This window comes from Mus caroli, chromosome 18, assembly GCF_900094665.2.
Source record: "Mus caroli chromosome 18, CAROLI_EIJ_v1.1, whole genome shotgun sequence".
NCBI classification, from domain to species: domain Eukaryota; kingdom Metazoa; phylum Chordata; class Mammalia; order Rodentia; family Muridae; genus Mus; species Mus caroli.
Window position 1 is genome coordinate 41,011,222 of NC_034587.1, and position 26,035 is coordinate 41,037,256.

The 26,035-nt window shown below is 37.8% G+C and overlaps 1 protein-coding gene across 1 annotated transcript in view; it reads left to right on the forward strand.

Moving 5' to 3' along the window:
- Nucleotides 1-26,035, forward strand: part of Spink5 (serine peptidase inhibitor, Kazal type 5) — a 59,434-nt gene that overhangs the window by 30,815 nt on the left and 2,584 nt on the right. The window contains exons 15-31 of the mRNA XM_021150925.1: nucleotides 1,970-2,097; nucleotides 4,605-4,686; nucleotides 5,648-5,775; nucleotides 6,357-6,417; nucleotides 9,015-9,142; nucleotides 12,202-12,295; nucleotides 13,467-13,594; nucleotides 15,025-15,097; nucleotides 15,750-15,877; nucleotides 16,041-16,119; nucleotides 18,913-19,040; nucleotides 19,989-20,058; nucleotides 20,783-20,872; nucleotides 20,979-21,106; nucleotides 21,684-21,780; nucleotides 22,474-22,604; nucleotides 24,816-24,906. Coding sequence (XP_021006584.1) covers nucleotides 1,970-2,097; nucleotides 4,605-4,686; nucleotides 5,648-5,775; nucleotides 6,357-6,417; nucleotides 9,015-9,142; nucleotides 12,202-12,295; nucleotides 13,467-13,594; nucleotides 15,025-15,097; nucleotides 15,750-15,877; nucleotides 16,041-16,119; nucleotides 18,913-19,040; nucleotides 19,989-20,058; nucleotides 20,783-20,872; nucleotides 20,979-21,106; nucleotides 21,684-21,780; nucleotides 22,474-22,604; nucleotides 24,816-24,906 — 1,764 coding nt within the window. The remainder of the gene's footprint in view (nucleotides 1-1,969; nucleotides 2,098-4,604; nucleotides 4,687-5,647; nucleotides 5,776-6,356; nucleotides 6,418-9,014; nucleotides 9,143-12,201; nucleotides 12,296-13,466; nucleotides 13,595-15,024; nucleotides 15,098-15,749; nucleotides 15,878-16,040; nucleotides 16,120-18,912; nucleotides 19,041-19,988; nucleotides 20,059-20,782; nucleotides 20,873-20,978; nucleotides 21,107-21,683; nucleotides 21,781-22,473; nucleotides 22,605-24,815; nucleotides 24,907-26,035) is intronic.

The following is a 26,035-nucleotide window of genomic DNA, read 5'->3' on the forward strand; positions in this document are numbered from 1 at the left end:
CCCTCTTCCCTCTCCCTCTCCCTCTCTCCTTCTCCCCCTCTCTCCTTCCCTCCTTCCCTCCCTCCCCTTGTATGTTGTGTAGCACATCTTTCTAGCAGCTTCATGTCTTTCATTTTTCTGATACTCCACTAAGTGCAGTTGGGGCTGCCCATACATTCATGAGTAGGGGACTGTTCATGGGAATAGATGTCCAGTGGCTAGGTCATAAAAGAAGAATGATTATATCTCCCTCAGGAACTGTGCACTGTCAGTGACTTCTCCTTAATCAGGGTGGAGTGCCTAGAGAAAACCTTGTCCAACTATACAGAATTTTCGGTTGGCTGGATCTTGTGCAGGCAACCACGGCTGCTATGAGTCTATGGATGTGATGACCATGGTGTATTCAGCAGACAGCATTTCACAGTAGACCTCACCATTCGCGAGTTCATACAATTTTTCCCATCTCCTCTTTGGTCACCACCAAAGCAGTGGCAGGGAGGAAGTTAAATGATGAAGATATTCCATTTAGGGCTGAACATTCGGTCTCTTATTGTGGGTACTTGGGACAAATATGTTTGCCTACTGCAAAAAAAAAGCTTCTCTCACCAATGTTAAAGTTATCTTGAGTTTATAAGTATAAACATAGCTGTTGATAAGCATTTTGTTCTTAGTGATTTATTGTGATATTATTATTGTTCTTTAAGATTTTGTGGATCATTGAACATTATTTATTACTCATAGTAAGAAAAGATATAGGAAATGAAGTAACTGCTTTTCATCCCCCAGAGTTCTTTACTCCCTTATGCCTCTGAGAAGATGCTCCACCATCCACCCACACCCACCCCACCCAGGGCATTCTCCATTCCTGGGGTGTCAAATCTCTGCAGGATTAGGTTCTTCCTCTCCCACTGAGGCCACAGAAGACAGTCCTCTGCCACAGACCAGCCCATGTATGCTCTCTGATTGGTGGCTGAGTCTCTGGGAGCTCCCAAAAGTCTAGGTCAATTGACACTGTTGCCATCCCTGTCAGCTCCTTCAATCCTTCCCCTAACTCTTCCATAGGAGCCTCTGACCTCATCCCAATGGCTATCTGTAAATACCTGCATCTGTCTCAGTTAGCTTCTGGTAAGACCTCTCAGAGGAAAGCTAGGCTAGGCTCCTGTCTGCAAGCTCAACATAACATCATAATAGTGTCAGGGTTTGGTGACTGCCCACAAGATAAATCCTAAGTTGAGCCAGTCACTGGATGGGCTTTCCTTCAGTCTCTGCTCCATTGTTGTCCCTGAATTTCTTTTGATAGGAACAATTCTGAGTCAAAAAATTTGTAGTTGGATTAGTGACCCCATCCCTCCACTGGGGGCCACTGAAAGTGGTCTTTTCAGGTTCCATCTCTCCACTGTTGGGTATTTCCACTACTGTCATCCCCACTGGGTTCTGAGAGCTCCTTACTTCCCAGACTTCTGGGACTTTCTAGAGCCCGCCCCCCCAGTACTCTACCTCTAGCAGCTACGTATTTTCACTCATTCCCCTGGCCCTCTGGGCTTCTCTCCTGCCCCCTATACCTGACCTTGGCTCCCTTTTCCCTTCCACCTCTTTTCTCCCACCAAGGTCACTCCCTTACTCTGCCTCCCATGACTATTTTGGGAGTGGCTGAGTCTCTGGGAGCTACCAAATGTCTAGGTCAATTGACACTGTTGCCATCCCTGTCAGCTCCTTCAATCCTTCCCCTAACTCTTCCATAGGGGCCTCTGACCTCAGCCCAATGAGTGGAATTGAAGCATCTCAATTGGAACTTCCTTCTTGTTAAACTTCTTACAGTCTGTGGATTGTATCATGGGTATCTTGTACCTTTTGGCCAATATCCACTTATCAATGAGTATATACCATGGATATCCTTTTGGGCCAGTGTTAACTTTTTCAAGATGATATTCTCTAGTTCTATCCATTTAACTGCTTCACAATCTCTCTTTTTTTCTTTTTAATCTTCTAGGAAATGTGCAGTGAGTTCCGGAGCCAAGCAAGAAATGGAATGCTCATGTGCACCAGAGAAAATGACCCTGTTGTTGGGCCAGATGGAAAAACACATTCAAACAAGTGTGCAATGTGTGCGAGTGTATTGTGAGTATCTACCCTCATATCTCTACCTAATCGTATACCATTATTCTTGCCTGGAATTGAGATTCCAAAGTGCATCGTGGATTGTATACTAGAAAAATCTTAAAAACAGATGAACATAATATTAAGCAATATATAATAATAAAATGATATTTTTCTATTCACTTATTCTTCTATCTTCTAATTATGTCAAGTGGCTATATTCAGCACTGAATGTTTATAATACTTGACTGTCTTAGTTTACAACAAAGAAAAATAACAAGTCTCAAATTGGATCTGGTGCTTTTTTTTATCTCTCTCACCTCTGCTAGTCTGTGATTCTGTGGATATATTCAGATATAAGTTTAAAAATATGTAGCGAAATGGTGAAGCTGGTATATCAGAATTATTACAACATCTGACCAGTAAGTCAAATAACCTTTTGGGACTATCCCAAATAGTCCCAAAATGGTGGAGAATTAAGCCCTTAAGAGACAAGGTCTGAATGGTCTGTCAAGCTACTTTAGGCTTTATAAAACTTTATTTTGCCAAGTGCTTAGGTCAACCTGTTGCTAGAGTTCTCTTACAGGAGATCATATAGAAGGTGTCCTTTTCGACTTGTATACTACAGTTGTAGTTCCAACCCAGGAAGATTCAGGAGCTACCTTTTCGAATTTATTATAAAACTAATTTCCTCCAGTAAGTCACCTCAAAATAAATGATGAAAGATTATATTCAAGTTATGGACCTAGAATTCTTGTACTGTGTCATTCTACTCCCCTTATCTTCAAAGTATATTTATGTAAAACACAAAGTTATTAATTATCTCAGTCTTCCCAGATTAGTCCATCCTTAAGTATATGCCTATAATTCCTTGCAAGAGAGATTGAGAGTAAGTAGCTCAATAGACTAAGGAAAGGTCTAAGGTTCATGAAAAATAGTTTTTTCTAATTTGCTCTCATTGATGGGGAACATCAGATACAGTGGATGTTCATAATGAGTTTTGACATGTTATATGTCAGTAGAAAATGGCAAGAAATGGGGTAGACTTATTGGTTGTCGTTTGGATCTCAGCACTCTGGAGGCTAGAGAAGAAAAATAATGAGTTGGAGGTCAGCCTAGGCTATATGGCAAGATATTGTCTAAAAACAACAGCAAAACAAAAAACAAAACAAAGCAAAACAGAATATTTGGCTTGTGACAGACATCATAAAGTGCACTGTTGAAACTTATTGGGATTCTGTCATGGCTACAACTAAAATTTTAATTGTAATATAATGAAATCTTAAAATATTTGATTTGTTATTTAAAATGAAGGATTGTTCATGTTATGATGCCTCCGTATCTGACTTATCATTCCTTGTTATCATTAATGATATCATAGCTCCCTGGGAGGGAAACAGTCATGATTTAGGAAGAAAGAAGTCAAAATAATCATGGCTTTTTATAGATTGAAGCCAGTGACCAATAAAAAATATTATCAGCAGAAGGTCTTACACACTGATAAAAATGTGTGCTTTTGCCTTTGTTATTACTTTTTGAGAAATGTAATAAAACAGCTTTCTTTGCATATTGTCCAAAATAATCACACCTCTTAGGACAAATCATTTTTCCTGAAAACTTTTACTTATTTATTTTTATTATCAATCAATCAATCAATCAATCATCATCATCATCTCTCTCTCTCTCTCCTCTCTCTCTCTCTCTCTCTCTCTCTCTCTCTCTCTCTCTCTCTCTCTCTCTCTCATGTGTGTGTGTGTATGTGTGTGTGTGTGTGTGCATGCCACAGTGCACATATCGAACTAAAGAAAAAGGACAACTTCTTTTTTTTTTTTTTGTTTTTTAATATTTTTATTACATATTTTCCTCAATTACATTTCCAATGCTATCCCAAAAGTCCCCCATAGCGCCCCCCACTTCCCTACCCACCCATTCCCATTCTTTTGGCCCTGGCATTCCCCTATATTGGGGCATATAAAGTTTGCAAGTCCAATGGGCCTCTCTTTCCANTGATGGCCGACTAGGCCATCTTTCGATTCATATGCAGCTAGAGACAAGAGCTCCGGGGTTCTGGTTAGTACATCATGTTGTTCCAACAATAGGGTTGCAGATCCCTTTAGCTCCTTGGGTACTTTCTCTAGCTTCTCCATTGGGAGCCCTGTGATACATCCAATAGCTGACTGTGAACATCCACTCCTGTGTTTGCTAGGCCCCAGCATCGTCTCACAAGAGACAGCTATATTTGGGTCCTTTCAGCAAAATCTTGCTAGTGTATGCAATGGTGTCAGCGTTTAGAAGTTGATTATAAAGGACAACTTCTTTCTGGAGTTATTTCACTTGTTCCATCATGGTTTCTAGGAACTGATCTTATGTCATCAGGATTGCACAAAAACAGTTTACTGACTGAGCCATTTCCCTCATGCAGTGTCCAGGAGACTTCTGAAATTTGGTTGGAGGACAGTCTCTTTTTTTGTGTGTGGAAACATCTGAGTAATGGGAGAGCTGAACTTAGTTTCTGTCTTCTATTACAGCCTACTAGAAGAGGAAGAGAAGAAAAAAGGTGATAAAATGGAGAAGGTTGAGACTGGAAAGGCGAAGAGAGAAGCTATACAGGTATCCACTTCAGGTCATCAGGCCACACACAGTCTTCAGTCTTCCGGGCCAGCCTCAGCATCCTTAATGGTTTTGCCAAGTGGAAACATATATTTGAATCCTCATGTCTAACAAATTGTCTGTCTTCCTTGTTGCATTTATTGGTCCTTATTTCAGTTTCTGATGTGATGTTCTGCAAGCTGGACTTCAGGCTTTCCTATTCTCCTTTCCTTCAGTGTTTCCTTATTTGGAAGCTTTCTTTTGTGTATGTAGTGGTGGTGGTTCTCTCTCTCTCTCTCTCTCTCTCTCTCTCTCTCTCTCTCTCTCTCTCTGTGTGTGTGTGTGTGTGTGTGTGTGTCTGTATGTCTGTCTGTCTGTCTGTCCATCTTTTTCTCTGTCTCTGTGTATGCATGTGTGTGTTGCATTCACATCTATGTGTGGTTGTGCATCTCCTGTATAGGGAAGTGGAGGCCGAGTAGGAGAGTTATCACTTCCATGCCCACTGCTCTCTGACAGGGTCTTTTGCTGCCCTGGAGTTTTCTCTGTCTGCTAGGTAGGCTTGCTGGACAGGAAATCCTGGGGATTGGCCTACCCCCTTCCTCTAATACTGGAGTTACAGGCACACACAGATATGCTTATCATTTTATGTGAGAGCTAGCGATCAAAACTTGCTATTATTTTGCATACCACAAACTCCTATATCATCTAAGACACTAAGCTATTATTCCTTTGTCTCCTATGGTTGCTATATTAAAATAATGTTTAAGGTGAATATTTTCTAATTGTTAAAATAACAGGAATCTTATGTTCCAAATACTGTGTTACTTAAGCCTGTCACAGAGTAGTGGCTAAAGCTGATATCTGACATCACTTTGTGCTATTTTCTTGCAACCCATTACAGTTTTCAAAGGGAGTACGGTGGGTGGGGGGAAGTTTTGCAGTGTTTAGTGATCTGATTCTCAAATCCTTCTTCATTTGACAGGAGCTCTGTAGTAAATACCGTACCCAGCTCAGAAATGGGCCACTCCGCTGCACCAGAAGGAATAACCCCATTCAGGGCCTGGATGGGAAGATGTATAAAAATGTCTGTTCCATGTGTTGGGCCTTCTTGTGAGTACAGCTGCCGCCATTACTGTTCTGTGTCAAATGTAGAGGTGGCTTACTCCAGGACACTGATGATGAAGCCTGCCTTTCTTTGTGCTGAGTTTGGGGGTGGGGTATTTTATCATCAAGCCACACACTGACAGTACTTTCTACTGCTTCAGTGTTCTGAAAGATGTTTAAATTATCACCATGGTAGCATCATGTGCTAATACCAGATATCCCCAGAGTTATGTCAATAACTCACTGTCATGACTAACACAAAGGTAGAGTCATTCAATGATAACGAGTTGAAGCTTGTCAATACTAAGCATTTTTCTAGTTGTTTTCTGTGAAAAAAAGATAAATCTCCATTCATCAAAACAGAGTGGCAGATGTATTTGCTGTGTTTTAATGGCATTAATGTTTTAATTTTTAACCAATGTTAAAAGAAAGAACAGCAACATAGAGGAGAATATTCACTAACCTTTCAATTACCAAGCTAAGCTTGTAGAGACGCTAAAGTAATAGGATATTCTACCCGATATGTTTCTGTTTAAGATGCTATGCATTGGTGTTAGAAATAATTCTTGCCCATCCTTCTATTGCAGCCAGCAAGAAGCCAAGAAAAGTGGTGCTGGTTTCAGACCAAAGGTTAAAAGAGACGTTAAGGTAGTTATCCTGGGATACTCAAAATACACTGGAAAGGTTAAGTGTTGCCATTTTCTGTAAACATCACACAAAGAATTATTGAAGGCCCTCGCTTGAAGGAAATGTGGTGTTATATAGTCCAGAGTTTGACAAGACATTTTTTTTCTAATTGTGTATTTAAATTAGATTACCAAGTAGTATGTTTCCGTAAAATGTTAATCATGTGTCCTTAGTTTTATGTAACTATCTAGCCACCAAATCCTGGTCTTAGTAACCAGAGAGTATATTATTTCATTTTGTGGACATGCAACCTCTACCGCTACTACCAACTCTGCAGTTATAGCTATAAAAAAACAGTCGTGAAATCACAAACGTGTAATGCTGTCTAGATTCTCTTGGATCTTTATTCACAAATATCAGGGTCACAGGAGGTGGGTGGCCAAACTTTGATCATAGTACACAGCTTCATATTTACCTCATTCTCTGAATGTATAGTAAAAATTTAAGTCTAGAGAGAAAGAGTATCTTGATTGTAAAAGTGATGCTTTAGTGGTATTAGGACCCATGTTTCAAAGTTCTTACAAAGAAGGAATAGAATTTAAATGTAGAGATTCTGAACCCAAACCAAGCACTCTTCTTAAACATTTTTGCTTTACTTTTTCTGTTTGTCAGCTTTGAGGGAGGAATGTTTAAAATTCAGCATCCCTAAGAAATATTTTTGTTTGTCCAAAATTACTAACTCAAGATAACTTACTACAGTCTGTGCTAACTTCTCTGCACCTACCAAAGGCCATGAGCACTAAAATCAAATCTCTGAAGAACCACTGAATTTTCAATCCTGTAGGATTACTTGCTTACACTTGAATTGCAAGCAACTGTGAATTGAAACTTTAAAATGCGAGTGATTTAAGTTTCCAATGTTTTCAAGAGAAAGTCCTTCAGTATAATGCAGTCCTTCAGTATAATGCAAACAAGATGTATTGCTTATTGTATCCCTAATTGTGATCAGCTAAGTGATTTTATAGATGAAGCATTTTCTGCCAAAAGTGGTAAGAAAGCTCATTTAAGCTTCATTAGTAGGAAACTGGAATTCTAACATTATGATGTAGCCTTGAACAGAGCAGTAATTGCCAGGCCACACTTGGGACAGTATTCTACACTCCCCAGGAAAGGAAGAGAATCAGGGCAACAAATCATGTTGAGCTCATGCCATAAACAGAAAAACTGCAGTTCCTGGACATATATGGCACTTGAGAAAGAATATTGGGAGTCATAGGAGACCTTGCTTTGCTAAGACACAGTAGCAGATGCTTTGTGGTTGTGTTCCTGTCTACTTCAGTCTGGACTCAGCTAGGAGCATGTCAGGAAACATCTCTGCACCTGTAGCATTTAAAGATACAAAATCGACACTTATAGAACAATTTTAATTACCCTCTCCAGCCCCAGTGGGGAGTCTCTAGAGAAGATGGGGCTTGACTTGATCAGAGGATCAAAGCAACAGTATCTGAAAGGGAAAGGCCCAGGTGGAAGGCCCACTATTAAGAATTCACTTGTGTGGAGGATCTAAGATATGAAGTTGTTTCCATATGAGAATCTAAAAGTTACTCTTTGTCTTGCATGATATTTCTGAGATGGTTAAGCTGGTTACATCCATCAGTGCTGAGTCAGGAATAGAGGTTGTCAAAGTCAATTATTTTATTAAATTGACTTAAACAGTTGTTAAAGGGGAAAAGCTTTTTTTCCCAAATATTGTAAAAATCTAATTTGGAAGAAGAAAAATATTCCTGATTTTTCTGAAAGAAATAAAATATGTCATCTTCATATGCTGGTCTCAAGGAACATACTCAATACATTTTATTAATTTAGAAAAATAAACCTTAAGTGTAGGAATTATATAAGATTTGTTAGGGTTCTTCTCCAATACCTCTCAAAGTAGTTCTGTAGCTAACTTGTTGCAACTATCTGGTAGGAATGTCCTTTGGGGATAAACCATCTGGATGAAATAGCTGCAGGTCTTGAAATGGAAAAATAGCTTTGTTATGGATTATGTTAAAGGGATCAAGAAAGTAGGAATGGCAGAGGAACTTTGACATCTTCAGAATATGAAGGTGTTTGATTTTATGATATGTATGCTCTTTAATTGCATTATGACATAATACAAATGACCAATAAATCCCTGAGAAAGAATTGTGCCCAAATGCTCAGAAACTATAGTTTAAGGGCAGTGAGATGGCTCAGTGAGTAAAAGTGCTGAACCCCAAGCCTGGCACTATGAGACCAATTCCCAGAATCTACATGGTGAAAGGGGAGAGCTGAAATCCACCATGGACACACATGCATCACATTAAAGAAATAAATGTAAACAACATAGAAAGGAAAATCCAGTTTATTAAGAGAATCGTTCATGCATGTGGATCCAGGGCTCAATTTTAACATGTATGAACCAATAAAGATTTTTATATGTCCTGCTTGCTTGGTAGGAATTAAAGGATAAAATCACCAGAGGGAAAAATCCTTTGATCATTTTTATTTCCTCTCCCAGGAAGTGCCAAATAAAAAGCCAACAAAAAGCTATCAAAGAAAATATTTAGACCCTTGAAATTCTCTTCTTCTTTTAGGTTGACTGCAGTGAATATCTGGCTCTTTCAAAACGTGGAGAAATTTTCTGCACACGAGAAAATGACCCTGTGCGTGGCCCAGATGGCAAAACCCATGGCAACAAGTGTGCCATGTGCAAGGCCGTCTTGTGAGTACAACACACAGGACAGGTCCTACTGAGAATTAGGAGGGAGAAGTGCAATTGTCCTGAATGCAGGCTTATACATATCTAATACTGTGTGTGAGAGACACAAGGCAGCTCCTACTGTGAGTTTGGAGAGGGGAAGGGACAACTGGCCTGAAGACAGACTTATACATATATAACACTGTTTGTGAAAGACACGGAATTCAGCTCCTACTGTGATCCAAGAGATTTGGAAAGGCAACTAACCTATAGACTTACACATAGCGAAGAATGTATATGATAGACACATATACAGCTGTACAGTCAGGAGAATGGGAGAGCAACAAGCATGTAGACTACACATGAGACAAACATTGCAGTTCCTATTGGCAGTCTAGACATAGGGAGAGGCAACATGCCTGCAGACTTACACATATATAATACTGAATATGAGAGACACACAATACTGTTTCTATTGTGAGAGAGTGAGAGAGAAACTGGTGTGCAGAATACACATACATAATATAATATATGAGAGGTGCCCAGGGCAATTTCTACTGTTAGGAGAGTGGGAAAGGCAAGAAGCACACACACACACACACACACACACACACACACACACACACCGAGGCAGCCCTACTGTGAGTTAGAAGAGTGGTAGAGACAAGATTGTTCAGACTTACACATATACAATATTGTGAGACACACAATTCAGTTCTTATAATGACTTGAGAGAGTGGGAAAAGCAACAAGCATGCAGACTTACAAATATGTAATATTGTGAAACACACAAATGGAGTTACTATTATGAGTGAGAAAAGGCAATAATTGAGGTAGACCTGCACATATATAATATTGTACATCATATTACTTGAGAAAGAAATGATTATCAGTAAAGTATATTCAGGTAGACCTCTCTTCTTCATTCTCCAATAGTTATAATTCTAGAAATAGACAGTATCCTACTAGATTGCTGCATTTTTATTAGTTCTTTCAGTAGATAATTCTACTTTTCCAGATAAAACATTTACCTATTGTCAAATAGATCTCTTTTATGGTTTATCTTACAATTCAATTTAGGAAGAAAATACATAGGTTTTATTGATCACTCGGTATTCCTGGAAATATAATATTTTAGGAAAACATAAGTAATGCCTCATTCAAAGTTTAGAAGTATATCTAAAATAGCCAACTCACTCAAAAGACATTTCCTGAGCACCTTAGTAATTAGTGTATATGATTAAACAAAACTGAATGAGATGTATTCTTCTCAGAGATCATACAAATGGGTTTCTTAAACCTTTGCCACTCATAACCCCTTTTTACCGAGAAAATTTTATTGTGTCTCTACAAATCAAATGCTTATTATCATAAAGAACTTAAATATAACAATTAGTTACCATTTTAAGTAGAGAAAATTGAATGGATGGTATTGTTAAATTGTAAATTAAGAATTAAATCATGGATGTTCATATTGCAGGACACAAAACATTTTAAATTTTTTTAAAGTTGGTAATCATTTATAATTTAATATAAAGTTTTATAATCATTAATGTTGAGAATTCACTTTTGCATAAATATTGAATATTAAACTGCAGAAGTATACTTGAAGTCATTTCAGAAATTGGTGGAAATTATAATCTAATCTGAAGACAAAATTTATTTTAAAATTATTTTATGAAGTACAAGTCAGCAAATCCTAGAGTAATTTCTAAAATCAAACTTTAATATAGTGCAATCAAAACATGAACTTGTTTGCTCTATTTATGCTGAAAATATTGGTAGGAGATAACTGAAAGTTGTTAGTTCCCATACTTAAGTCCTTATATTCCTGTAAACACATAAAACTTTTAACATACAGAAAAACTAAAACACTGCAGTTTATAACTTGTAATCGTTTTGAACCTCAGTTGAGATATTTGGTAATGTCCTATGGTATTGAGTGGCTGACAACTCACACAGTGGAAAGTGTTCAAAATTAATGCCGCAGTGATGGATGCTGCAATATGGACAATGTTGAGGATTCATTGCATGTTTCACTGAGAATTAATTTTTGACCATCAGACATTCAGAAATCTTTAATGTTGCCAAATGTTTTTAAACACTCACGTTCACATACTTGATATCTATGGCCTTCAAGCAGTCTACCAGATGTTGTCTGGATATAAGGTAGTGAAATACAAAGCAGGTAACTGGCTTTGGTACATCCATGAAGGGGCAGATAATAGAAAGTTTTAAGTGGAAATAGATCTGGATCTTATAATTGGGGTGAGATTATGTAAAAGTCAGGGGCGTTTGAGAGAATAGAAATACATAAGGTCTATATTAAGAGAGTTGTGGTATGAAACAAACACTTAGAAGTTAGGAACTTTGCCAATTTTCAGGGTCAAACCAAGGATTTTGATGTCAGTTCTATGTGTAGTGAGGACTACAGAAATGTTTCAGTTAGGAGAGGAAACGGTAGACATATGATTCATTTAAGAAAGTAAAAACAGCAGTACTCAATAGAAGAAAAAGGAGACGGAAAAGTCTAACATAATGAATGCTACTGGTGTGAGGAGATTGATGGTCAGCCATTATCCAGTGGGGGTGGGAGGGGCAGCTAGAATAAGGAAAAAGACACAAGTGGTCAAGGTGAAGGCAGCTGATGATAGGGAGATATTAATGGGCAACAGCGATGCAACTTGGAAGAAAGAATATAGTCACAGGTGATTTCAGTGTTTTGTTTCTGAAAAGCAAACAATAGGAAGAAGATCATACTTGTTAAAAAATGACGGCACTTGAGTCCTCTTGTACATGGGAGAAATTTTAACAAAAAAAAAAAAGCTCAAGGCCCTAAGCAAACATTTAGGAAGTGCCAATTAGCTGGTAGTTAAGGATATGTTTTTCTAAGTGTGATGAAAACTTTGCCAAGCACAGGACTCCACAGAATTCATCTCGGGCATTTTACGAGAAGATGGCCTATAACAGGTGTTAAATAAACACTGATTACCAATCTAGACCCAATTGAGGCCTTTGATAGGTTCATAGAAATGTGTTCTTCCTTCGATAACCTATGATTCCTTCCACTTTCTAACTTTCAGCAAGAAAGAAAATGAAGAAAGAAAGAGGAAAGAAGGGGAAAACCAGAGAATCACCTCAGGGGAGGGTTCCAGTGGTGGGAACCCGAAGGCTAAGGTGAGAGTCCTGACTTCCACTGCCAGAGTGGGCTGAAATCATAACGGTGTGACTGTGCCAGGGCACAAAGTCAAGGGGAATGCAGAGGATGCCGAGACCAAACAAGTCTTTGGAAGAACAGTCTTCTACTTAGGCCTGTCCCATCAAGGCACTGGCACTTTCTGCTACTCTGTGACTCCAAGCTTCTTCAACTCTGGAAATAATTAAAGACAGTGAACCTCTCCAGTCTCCTGAGTACTCTAGTCCTTGGGATATGGTCCATGCTCACCAACATCTTCACGTTCTTTCACTATTCTTTCATAGTGAATGAAGCTAAGTCTTAGAATTAACTTTTCTATTCTCCAAGGCAGGACCGTGTGATAAAACAGAGCAGACGTAGATTCTTTACAACTGGCCCCTTATCATATGGACTTGTGAAACTTTGAATAAATTACCTCATCTCTCTTAGCGCAATGTTCTTTTAAAGAGACAGAGGAAGATAATTTAGATACCTTGAGAACATTTGAGATATTTTACAGCACCGGCATGACACCATTGTATGAGATACAGCACCAATTCATGAGATTTCTGCTGGCCATTCATCTGTCTTATAGCCTTGGTAAAACCAAGGCCATATCCTTTCTCCCAAATATGCTACCTGTAATAAAATCTGTCTTTTCTGTTTCTTTCTAACTCATCTGCTTTAAGACGATGAATTGTCACTCTTAGGAAATAGACATGTTCAGGCTGGTTGACTGTCTTCTCCAGACAGTGGAACCTGTCTGATGAACATGTTGCCTTATTCTGGGGCAAGAGTTATAAATGATGCCTAAATAAACAAAGGAAAGATTGTTTCATTGAAACATACATCTGTATAAGGAGAAATGTAGGTTTGGTCTTTGGTATACAGTTTTCTGACCTTTGGTCTGTCCTATCAGGCCATAAGCACTTTATAATTTCCCTGTGTAAATAAAGCTATGAAAACTGGCCCCTTATAATTAGAATATAGAATGTAATACAGAATATAGATGAATGTAATTCCACCCCATTTCTCTGTGGACAGCAACCCTAGGTGATGAAATATTTACAAGGGTGAAAGTAAAGTGTGTTTCTGATGCTGATCACTCCATGAACTCAGTAATAATACAATAAACTGAGTAATTATGTGGTCTGCTTTCTTTTGCCTTTTCAGGATGAATGTGCTCAGTATCGGGAAAGCATGAAACATGGACAACTCAGCTGTACGCGGGAGAGTGACCCTGTACGTGGTGCCGATGGGGAACACTACAACAATAAATGTGTCATGTGTAAAGAACTACTGTAAGTGCTTTTCATAGCAAGTGTGTCTAAAAGACAGCCAGACATCTCTTCTGAATTAAAGACAAGGCTCTCTTCATGAAAATTCTTTGCATTAACCACACGGTCTTTTTTTTTTTCTTCTTCTTATTTCCTAAGGGACATAAGCCTGAGAGGATCAGTTAATTAAGTGACTGATTGTCCTCTGTTTGCCATTGTAATTCTGTGACATCTAAATGTCATCAATATAGGAAGTTGTCCATTTCCTTGAGCGAGTGACATTTAATGATGACCATTTGGAATCGCTGCTCAATGTTTAAGAGAGCTGGTTTCTTGTCAGGTGTATGAAGCATATTCGACTACAGAAACAGGAGTTGGTTACTTCTATTTATTTTCCCTTGGTGAATGGCTTTAGAGTATTTTATGACATAGCTCAGCCCCTTTGATTCCTCTTGGTAGGGTCAGTAACACAACTATTGCTAGTCCAATCTATTAACCGAAATAATCCTAGGTAATCATGAATATTTTATGGATGCTTTTAGTTGTGGCATTTAATTGATATGTGATTAAATCATATTTAATTTGGATTAATAAATAAGTAGTTTCTACCTCTCATCCACAAGGTATAATTCATGCATTCATCACTTTTCTGAAGGCTAGGTGATGAACTCTTACCAAAATGCTGACATTCTTCTTATGAGAAAAGTGAAATTTGCTTTCTTAAAAGTATCATGAAGAACAGAATTGAGTGCTCTACGTAGAATCCAGTTTTTCTGTCCACCAGCCTAAGAGCATATTCTGTGTTATTATCATGTGTAGCATATATTGTTGATGAGAGACCTGGAGCTGGATGGCCAATGGCCTTCATAAATCCTTATGTCTCTGTATTCCCCTTGCTGGAGTTATAAGCATCTGCCACCAACCTCTGCTTTTGATATGAATGCTGGAGATTTGAACTCTGGTCTTCATGTCTGTGAGGCAGCAATCTACCAACTCTCCAGATAATTACTAAAGTTTTCAGACCAGAAGTATGACTCTAATCAGAATTTCTCATGCTGTGACATTATAGGTATCCCTATTTTCAATAATTAACTTCGTTAAAAAGTTATGGCTTGTATATCTTTGAATTTTTTGCTTCTTTATTGATTTATTAAAAATCTATTTGGGGCCATGCTCTAAGAAATACCAGTATAATGATATTTGCTTTTGTCTCAAAATCATGGAACACTGCTCTAGGGAATGTAAACTAAGACTGGAGATGAGTTTGGATACCTACTATGAAGACTGTATTCAAATGATTCAATAATGTATTTCTTTGTCAAAGGGATCCTTACTCTAGAATCTTAGTAAGAGAACAGGGTGTGGCTCTCAAATAATAGATATAGAAGGAGCCTTCGTGTTCTTTACTCTTGCATTTGTGCCAACAAGATGACAATACACCTTTTCTCTCATAGGCAGAAAGAAATGGGAGAAACAAATAAAAATTATGCTTCAAGATCGAATGGAACTGGATCAGCAACAGGAAAGGTAAGACATTGCTGAGGTTTAGATGGGACTTTCTGGTTTAAGCCATCAAAATTGTGGGAAGAGATTATCCACATGGTCAGTAGAAATCTTTCTTTTAGGATATCAGAGCTAACATGGGATTTTATATTGCTGCTATAAAGTTACTACTGACAATGGCTCACAGTAACTCAAGTTATTGCCTTATATTTCTGGTGGATAGAGGTTTAAAATGACCCCACTAAAAATCAAAGTTATGTTGCAGTTGTGTTCCTCTGTGGATGCTCCAGAGTAGGCTGTTTCTTTGCCCTCTCTGATTTCTAGGAACTACCTGCCTTCATTGGTTTGCAGCCACCTTTCAGTCAGCATGCTTACTCAATCTTTCAATCCTTCTGATACCAGTATCTCTGCTTAAACATAAATTTTGTGATTAAGATGGATTACTCCTGAATAGTGTCCCCACTTCAAATACAACTGATTAGTACTCTTTATTCTGCATTTAGCTGTAACTGATAACACATTTACAAACTCCAGAACTTAAGATATGCATGACCTTCTGTCATAGTCTGACCTCGGCCAGGTTAAGTGACTGCCAAACTTTTGAATGGAAATCTTTGCTAAATACTATATAAACACAGCATTTCTGATTATCTTTCCTTTTTTAATTTATTTTCAGGATGTATGTGATCAGTTTAGAAGCCAAATGAAAAACGGGAAACTCCTCTGCACTCGGGAAAGTGACCCTACCCGGGGTCCGGATGGCGCAATGCATGGGAACAAGTGTGCCATGTGTAAAGAGAGACTGTAAGTGTTTTCCAAAGCAGAGGTTGGGCTGGGGGTCCACAGAGTATAATAATCATGTTGCAGAAGTTGGAGCAGCGCAGCAACTGTTTTAGAAGTGTGTCCTATAACTAAGGAGATATTTATTCACTTTAGTAGAAATGTTTCTTGCAATCCCCTCCCTCAGGGAAAAAGAAGCTGCTGAAAAGAAAAAGAAAGAGGATGAAGAGAAGAGAAACACTGAAACAAACAAGAGCGATAAGGAGGTAATATTTCAGACATATTAATAGGTGAAGTTGCAGGTTCACGTTATGGAGAGATAGATGATGGCTTGGAAGCTGGCATGAAATTACCTGTCAGAAAATGAGTTTTATTAATAGAGATGCATCCATGGGAGTCATGGCTGGACCACAGTGAACGAGGTGGTTCTTATGAAGGAGGATTGCTCATGGTGGAGACAATATAAAAGGACCATGAGGTAGCAGACAGTTACAGACATTCTAAAACCAACCCATTAGTTTACAATGTTAGCTTACAAAGAAATGCTACATCAAGCCAGGAGTGATGGTGCATGCCTTTAATCCCAGCACTCGGGAGGCAGAGGCAGGCAGAATTCTGAGTTCGAGGCCAGCCTGGTCTACAAAGTGAATTCCAGGACATCCAGGGCTACACTATATACACTGTGTATAGTGTATATATACACTATACACAGAGAAACCCTGTCTCGAAAAACAAAAACAAAAACAAAAAACAAAAAACAAAACAAAAACCGAAAAGAAAAGAAATGCTACATCAGACAGCATGAGAGAGATACCTGATTGAGGGAAGGAACAAAAATGCCAGAGAGGTAGAGAGAGCTCTAAGGTTTGGGGAGCCTGGCCATAGCTCAAAACCAGTTTCAGGAAAGACATCAGAGTTGTCTAACTGGAGTGGCACAGATAAGAGTATTTATATGCAAGTTTTTGCCATAGGCATAGGAGACAGTGTGCAGAAATAAAAAAGCACCTATTGTACACATTTATTTTGCCCCCACAAAAGTTAAAAGATCAGAATAACCTTATGTGAGGTAGATACCAGAGCCAGTGAGGGAGGTACAGCCTGATCTCTGATCTCCTAGACTCTGGCTTAGCATAATGACCACAGGTACACCAAAAGCTGCATTGTAAAGGGAATTCATTTAGCTATTTTGAAATCCCCATTCTCTTTCAATACTTGACAGTAAACAAAAAAGATATGGCTAGCTCTATCAAAAATATTAGCATATCGCTCTAAAGCCCTAAAAACAACACATGCAGGTATTACATATCCACAGGATGAGCAACACGAATCAAAGTGTTGTGACTAGCCACTCAGTGACTATCCTTTGAAATTTTAAAACTCAAATCGGGCGAGGGGAAAGGACTCGGCTTGGAAGTCTAGGAGGAAAAGGAAAGCACCAAAAATTTCAATCAAGAAAACCAGGAAAGGGGATAACATTTGAAATGTAAATAAAGAAAATACCCAATAAAGTGGAAGACATTAAAAAATAAACAAATGCATTTGGAAAGTGCATGGTAACTTCTCCATATGACACTTGACTGCCACCTAGTGTTGTTTGGGGCTTTATAAATAGTGCTCACCTGTTCACAATGACATCTGACTATTCATTATTATACAACGTATCTCACCAATTTATGAAATCTAATTAGAAAGACAGAATTGTAATTCTCTCTAAATATAAATTAATGCTTTTAGTCGTGTCAAAAGAGAAAAATAGATTTCTTTATGTATGCAAATAAAAATAAGATTTGAAAACTCAAATCTAAGCAGTTCACACACAGAGAAACATCTTATGAATTGTTTAATTTTATAACTAAGAAAAGCCCAAGAGACAGAAATTACAGACAAACAAGATCAGGAGATCAATTCCCCAAAGCTGGCAGTAAGATAAGAATGAGTGCTAGTCTTCATGTGTGTGCAGTATTGTGAGCATCTGGAAAAGAAAATAATTCCAGCTAATGTTTGTGAAACTTGTAATACAGTGATTAGATGTTCGATCCAGAGATAACTTTAAGAATTCAGTGTATTAAAAAACGCAAATATCTGTGGATGGAAAGATGGTGTCTCCAAATTTCTCTTTGCAGTTAAGGGAAGTCCAAGGTAAAATCTCACGGGAACAGTTCCCTTGACAATGTTTTAAGGTTAATTTTTTTATTTACAGAAAAAATACAGCTTTATACTCTTATAAATTAATGGCTTTGTTCTCTGTCATGTAAAAGTAAAGAAGTAAAAATGAAGAGACTATCTATAAAAGCTTCCTTGTCACAAATCCATTATTTACTTAAGTTTTTTGGGCCTTTTATAAAATGTAAAATGAGGATAATGAATGCACATCTCATGAGCCAAGATGTAATGCACATGGTAGAGAATCTCTTTAAGATATGATTGTGTAGGCAAGCTAGCTCAGAAGGTAATGGCACTTGCCACCCTGCCTGGAACTCTGAGTTAGATCCCTGGCATTTACCTAGTGAAATGAGAGAACCAGCTAGGTGAATATTTTCAGTTCATTCTATATTTTTGCTTGGTTGCTTACTTGGTTTTGGAGGCAGGGTTTCTCTGTGTCGCCCTGGCTGTCCTAGAACTTGCTCTGTCGACCAGGCTGGCCTGAAAATCACAGCAATGCATCTGCCTCTATCTCGGAGAGTTTACAATACCACCACCTGACTTCATTCTGGATTTTGAACTTGACCTTTTTATATGTGAAATAGTGAGTACAGCTGCAGACAGGCAGGTTTGGGACACAACTTCAAAGACAATGTGTACAAATGAGGGGAGCTGTCTAAGGCAGCAAGGGAATTCCAATGAAGAAGACAAATTGAGCAAAGTACCTGTAAATTGAAGTCCATCCCTGAAACATCATATTCTGTATTTCCCTCCTATGCTTCACCACCATGCTTCTTTCGGATGGGTAATGTTTAGAGTGAGGTAGTGCTGTGCCTCTTCCTCTCTGACTGTCCTGGTGCTGATGGATGATAAATGTCAGTCTACAGCAACAATATGTTTCCCTGCCCTCTTGTCAGGATAAATGCCATGAATACCGGAGCATGCAGCTAGATGGAAGGCTGATCTGCACCAGAGAAAATGATCCCGTTCGAGACGCAGATGGCAAGATGCATGTTAACAAGTGTGCTATGTGTCAGATGATGTTGTAAGTGGAGAGGCTTATCAGTGACTTTAATAAATCAGCTTGCTGGCAGAAAAGAATTTCTGTCGTTTAAAAATCTGTGACATTTGGTTTCACACATTATAGATAAATACATCCTCATTTATGAATGGACAATTTGTTTTCAAAGTACTCAGTGAGAAACTGTTCTTTTAAATAAGAAACATAATCATACCTGAGGCTTCTATGGTGATACATTTCCAAGTCAAAGAAAGAAGTTTAGGCGCTGATGAGAACCATGTATTTCACAGAACTGCAGGTCATCTTAAATGTTGAAAGAGCTACAATGACCACACATAATAGTTTTGGTGGAGTTTCAAAAATACAATATTTTCTAAAATGTTCTTAAGATTTGAAGCATCTTCCTATGTGAAAAAAAGAATAAACTGGGAGTTTAAGTGGAACACAACTGTAAAAATGTCACAGGAGAAATGAAGTTATTGTGTATATGATAGGGTAAAATAAACACTATTCTCTCTTAGATTTATTTATTTTATTTCATATAAGTATGCTGTTGTTGTCTTCAGACACACCAGAGGAGGGCATAATATCCCATTATAGATGGTTGTGAGCCACCATGTTGTTGCTGGAAAATTGAACTCAGGACCTCTGGAAGAGCAGTCATTGCTCTTAACCACTAAGCCATCTCTCTAATGATACTCTCTTGATAAATGACAGTCCTTTAGACTTTGATTCAGGATAATAGTAAAGCCACTGAATCAGTAAATGTTGAGACCATTGCTGCAAAAGGATATGGGCAACCCTGCCATTGGAGACAATATGTACAATGTATGTCTAGATGTTTAGAGTCTTGAGACAATAGTATTAGATTTGTTACTGTTTAGTATCAGGAAAATACTTGCTTAAAGATAATTCAATGTAATCCTAGTAATAATACTACTGCTTGTTTTCTTTTTTTTTTTAATTCTGCAGTGAGCGTGAAGCTAGTGAAAGAAAAATGAGAGAAGAAAACTCACGCTCCCAGCCCACAAATGAGGCAAAGGTTGTGTTTTAACTAAACCTTCAATACTAAATCCTTGACCTTACCACTCATTCTCAGAATATTACCTTTCCATATAGTTAATATCTTTAAGTAATAAAGATATTAACTTTTTACTTATTCAATTTTTGTTTTAACTTTCTTACTTTCTGTTTTAATATAAGATACACACACACACAAACACACACACACACGCACACACACATACACACACATCCTTTTAAAAATTCTTACAGAACTCTCCTAGAGTGTATGTGATTTATTGTCTTTCTGTTTAGCAGATTTATGACTTGTAAAACCAAAGGACACAGCTTTCTTTCACAACAACTGCATGCTTATCTTGAACACTTTTAATGTGAAAGGAGGCTCTAGACAGCTTGTTGATTTTGACTCTGACTCGTAACAAGTAGACATTTCAAGCCTTCTGTTCATCTTCCCTTTGATGACTTCCTCTGTTTTCTCCAGATGGCTTTCCAGGCATCTGCGAATCAATCGTATGCATGTATTATAATACTTTCTATCTTTGTGTATCAAGATTCCAAAGAAGGCAGACATCTTCATTTAGTCATTCACAGTGACCATTACATTTTTAGCATAGTAGTCTGTACTGTGAGAGTCTCCTTAGCTTAAGAGTGTGGAATTGTCAAAGGAGGCAAGATGAGTGGGCAAAATCCATCAGAGATGAGGTGTGTCTATCAGTCTTGTCTTATGTTTCCTTGTCTTTCAGGACCAGTGTGGAGAAGTTCATAACTCAGTAGAGGATGCCAAACCGAGGCCAGCCAGGAGTTCTTTGCCCTCCATCCGTGGGATCAGTAAAGTGAGTACCAGCCCAGAACCAAAAGCTATCTCCTAAAGTCGAGTTTGAGAAAACCACCATCAACAAAGGAAAAGCTTATGCTCATCTTCCCTTGCTTTTTTACTAGGATGAGTGCAGTAAGTTTCAAAATCTCATGAAGAATGGAAAACTTACCTGTCCAGAAACAGATGACCCGGTGCGTGGTGCTGATGGAACCTTTTATCAGAACACGTGCCACATGTGCAGAGATGTCCTGTGAGTAGTATCATTATCCTCAGAGCCAGATGGCAGGGAAAACACACTTTTACAAATTGCTGTTTGAGTAAATGTATGTGCTCATGAGTCCAAACAAATCTAAAACATAACCAAAGGCCACAAGTTAAGAACAGTTAATACAGCAGAAAGAGTACTTGGGTCTGGAGACAGGAAATGAAGTTGTGTATTCTTACCAGGGCACTCATTCCAAATCCTTGATCCAAAAGAAAAGCCATTTAAAAGACATAAGTTGTAGACTTTAGAATACATTAACAATAAGGGTCTCATGGGATTAATAATTTAAATGATAGACAAACACATTTCAAGATGGGTGCACATGAGAACAATATCAATACTCCTTAGGTTTCCATAGAGAATGGCTTTTAACCTAAGGATGGATTAACAGTGTTGCACAGTGTTAGCCACCTTCGTGTGTTTTTTAAACCTCTCTTTCTGGTCATATCCTGAAGGAATGTCCCCTCATCTTTTCCCAAGGCTGTCTGTCTTTCCATGAGAAGACACAGAGATAGTCCTTGTGAATGTTCTGTTTATATATTATTTTTCTTTCTTCTTCCAGTGAAAAAGAAGCTATGAAAAGGTCTGGGCTTCAAGAAAAGTCATCAGACATTAGGTCTACTAAAGAAGGTGATCCAGAAATTTCCAGCTCCTCTATGGTAAGAAGTGTCTCCCTGAATTTCTTGAGTCAGCTGCCCTTCATCCTCTGGGACTAACAGTGTCTTAATAACAGCTTGAAGAAAGGCATCATAGTTATTTCACTGGAGCAGCATAATGAGAACCTTCATTTACAAGTCTTGCCATATGCACAGGAGGTAGAGTAGCTGAGATAAAGAAGCGCATTTTCTTTACATATTTCTTTTGCACATCACAGAAGATAAAGACCAGAGTAGATTCTGAGGAGATAGAGCTAGCAGGACCTAATTCTTTCAGAATAGAATCTGATCTCTTAGAGTAATCAGTATCTTGAAGAGGCAGGCACACACAAAGGGTCATTGTGAAGGTAATTAATTTTTTAAAAGTGAATATTGTTCTAGCAAGATTATTGTTCTAGAATTCTTCCTAGAACTGTGACCCAGCTTACTAGGCCTCATATTGTTAAAGTGTCCTTTCTACTGATTCATTCTTGGTTTCTTTTTGCTTGCTAATATTCTCTGGTTAAAAGAAGCCAAAGCTTATATGTTATGTCAACCCAATATGATGTCAAATAATATGTGCATTTAAATAATATATATCACAGCCCACTTCTTAATCATCGACACAGATGCAATTAGGAAAACCAAAGCTTCTCTAATCCCATACAACCTCTTGAAAGTTTTTAAGAAGCTCTGCTCTCTATTTTACCTGTGCAGGACTCTGACATGTGCAAAAACTACCGAATATTACCCAGAATGGGTTATCTTTGCCCAAAGAATCTAAACCCTGTCTGTGGTGATGATGGCCAAACATACTCCAACCCTTGTATGCTCTGTCATGAAAACCTGTGAGTACCCATACTGTACCATCTCTACTTTCAGTGTAGAGGTTTCCAGCTGTAATGTTGCCATAAGTAGTGCAATGATATTAACTACATCTATTTAAAGGTATCAATTAATCACCAGACCAAAATTCAAAATTTGTGGCTTATCCTTCTCATGTTCAAAACAAAAACTATATAATAGTATTTTTTTTAGTACAACTGTTTTGTTTCTATTACTTTATACTTTAGAGTAGTAGGAGAACAGAGTGGTGATGAGATCAGAAAAATTGGAGAACATCTCTATAAGCCCATGCAGACTCATGCATATTCATGAGAATGTGACACATGGGAGAAAAAAGCAGTTGAGAACCATCTCAAAAATGGTTTCTGTACTACCTACAACATATATGATGACTATAAGACAGTTATTGGTTTCCCATCACCTCTAAGTCTTCCTCATAATGAGCCTAGTCCAATTCAATAGAAAGCATACTTGGATAAATGGCCTATATGATGTCTGTTATAAGCTTTATTATTGTTTATACATCTTGGGTGATTATCTCGTCCCTTGAAGTCTCAATTTCTTTGTTGAAGAAATTGGAGACAATACCTTAAGATGCTAAGTTCCTGGCTACTGAGCAAAACTTGCATATGAAAGCATAGTTTAAGTCCAAAGAGTGTTCAATTCTTCCACCAATTGTATTAGCTTTGTCAGTTTTCTTCTCAAATGCTGATTGTGCAATAACTTCGCATTGCCCCTATGCACATCACTCACATTCTCTCAGCTTTCCTGTAACCAATTTTCCTTGGAAGTACAGTGGCAATGCCTCATAATCAAAATGTGAATATGAACTGTGTGCATACATGCTGTTGTACCTGTATGTACACCATGGTGATAGGTCCCGTTTTAACATCAAGATTCTATAACCTGATGTGGATTCTTGTTATTGTCTTAGTACATGGGCTATCCTGATAGAGAGCACAAGTGATTTATCAAATATCACAAAACTCATCACACCCTTGCTTTTCCGGGTCTAAATAATTGAGGTTTTCCTATTGCATTATTGCCATCTCCAATGTAGTGGTTCCACTCTCATTTGTGAGACTGTAATCTCCTTTGTTAATATAAAAATGGGATACACTGTGTGAATTCAACGTCTAACATCTCTTGGGTTCCAGGAATATATCAATGGAAATTAAATATTTAAGGAATGAATTAACCTTTCCAGGAATTCAGTATATATACTTAATTCTACTCCTAAATACATTATTGACTTTTTATTATAAACCTGAGGAATTTTATCATTGGCATTATTTAATCAAACACTTTATTAAGTATGCCAATCCAGGGTGACCCTCTAATCAAGAAAGCTTCATGGACAAAAACATGTACTGAAAAGTTAATGCTGCCTGCAGTTAAGGAGTTGGGACTAATATGAAGACTCATGCTTCTCATGGAAGAGAGACCAATTATGTTCTAAGGGGTTCAATGAAACTATAGTGATGCAACTTCACACTAGGCAATGTCCAAAATCAAATTCTGCTTCTGTGGTAGATGGTGGATCCTTCCCTGTCACCACATATGAGATGTGGAGTCTTCCTTTATAATATTTCTTAAGTGAGGGGTCTTGAAGGATCTTGAAATTCATTCAAATATTATTCCAGGTTCTAGAAATAACCCTGTATTGCTGTATTTTGTTCTATTGTCTATCCTTAAAGTGATATTATAGATACATGATATAATAAAATTTCTCTCCAAGATCTAATTTTTCTTCGAAGAATGAAGTAACATGAGCTAGTGAGATGGTTCAGCTGGCTGTTTCCACCTGCCTACCTGAATTCAATCGCCAAAACCTGCAGTGAAAGCCACAAATTGGTTCCCAAAAGTTGTTCTCTAACAACTACATCTGTGCCATGCTACATGCGTGCCAGTGCTCATAACACACACATACACACATGGACACACACAAAATCTAAAGGAGATTAAAATTTATGAAAGATCTTTGCAGTAAGAACCTAATGACTCTATTGTGGTTGAAATGTGATGAAATAGGCTTAGAATAAGGTAAGTTAGGAACAAAAGAGAGCACACCAATATACTAGCAGGGAAATGGTTCAATGAATATCCTGTGCTTTAGACTAATTTAAGTTTGCATGATCCTCAAATATTACTTGCATTTGTTTCTTATTGTATCTGAGTATTTTCCTATTATTGAAACGTCTCTTCTCTTTTAGGATGCGTCAGACTAGTACACGCATACATAAACAAGGGGAATGTGAGGAAAGCAGCAACCTGAAAACAGTATCTACTGGCACACCTACATCTGTGAGTGCACTGGTATTTGGAATTAAGGTAGTAGTTGTTGAGGGTCCTGTTTTGGTTCTATTGCACTGGAAAATGAGAATTTGTCTGGCCAGAGAAGTCACACTAGTAGGTCATATGACTCCAGAATAAGCCACATTATTACAGGATGATTAAATAATAATTGAAGCATATGGTAATAAGCTCAGACCAATTATAAGATGAGACAGAGGCCAAGAAAGGCAGACATTAGCATCCAGATCGAAACTTTTTCTTTGTAATTCTCAAATCTCCAGAATTTAATTTGCAAAGATTTTAATTTTCCTCTGTGCTAGGAGATAGCCTCCTACTTCAATACTTAACAAGGTATTTGAACATACATTATTTAGTTTGGAATTCTCTATGATAACTCTATCTGAAGTCATTTTCCCAAGCTAGATGACATAGAACTTGATACTGTAGAAACCTCTAAATGAAAATAATGTGTTATATAAGATAAACATGAGTTTGATATCTTGTTTCTTGATGTTTTTCACATAGGATATTTCTAGTGAATCACATCTAAACTCTTAATATCACAATGAATTATTGAAAACATCCAATAATATACATTGACTTTAGGATATTTGTCCCAGTGCTAAATATTAATGTTATCTATCATTATATTATTATTATCATTATCTGAAGAAATGACCCAAAGAAGAAGGAATTTTTATTAGATATTTTCTTTATTTACATTTCAAATGTTATCCCCTTTCCTAGTTTCCCCTCCAGAAATCCCCTATATTCCCCCTTCCCCTGCTCCCCAACCCACCCATTTACACTTACTGGCCCAGGCATTCCCCTATACTGGGGCATAGATCCTTCACAGGACCAAGGGTCTCTCCTCCCATTGATGATGACCCACTAGGCCATCCTCAACTACATATGCAGCTGGAGCCATGAGTCTCTCCATGTGTTTTCTTTGATTGGTGGTTTAGTCCCTGGGAGCTCTGGGGGTACTGGTTAGTTCATATTAGAAAAGTCTTAAGTATGAACTTACAAGAAACACAAATGCAGGCACAGTTATTAGTTAATATGAATAAATGAACTAATCTAACTAATTGCATTTCAAGAAAATTATTTATTTATACCTAATAAATATATATAATAT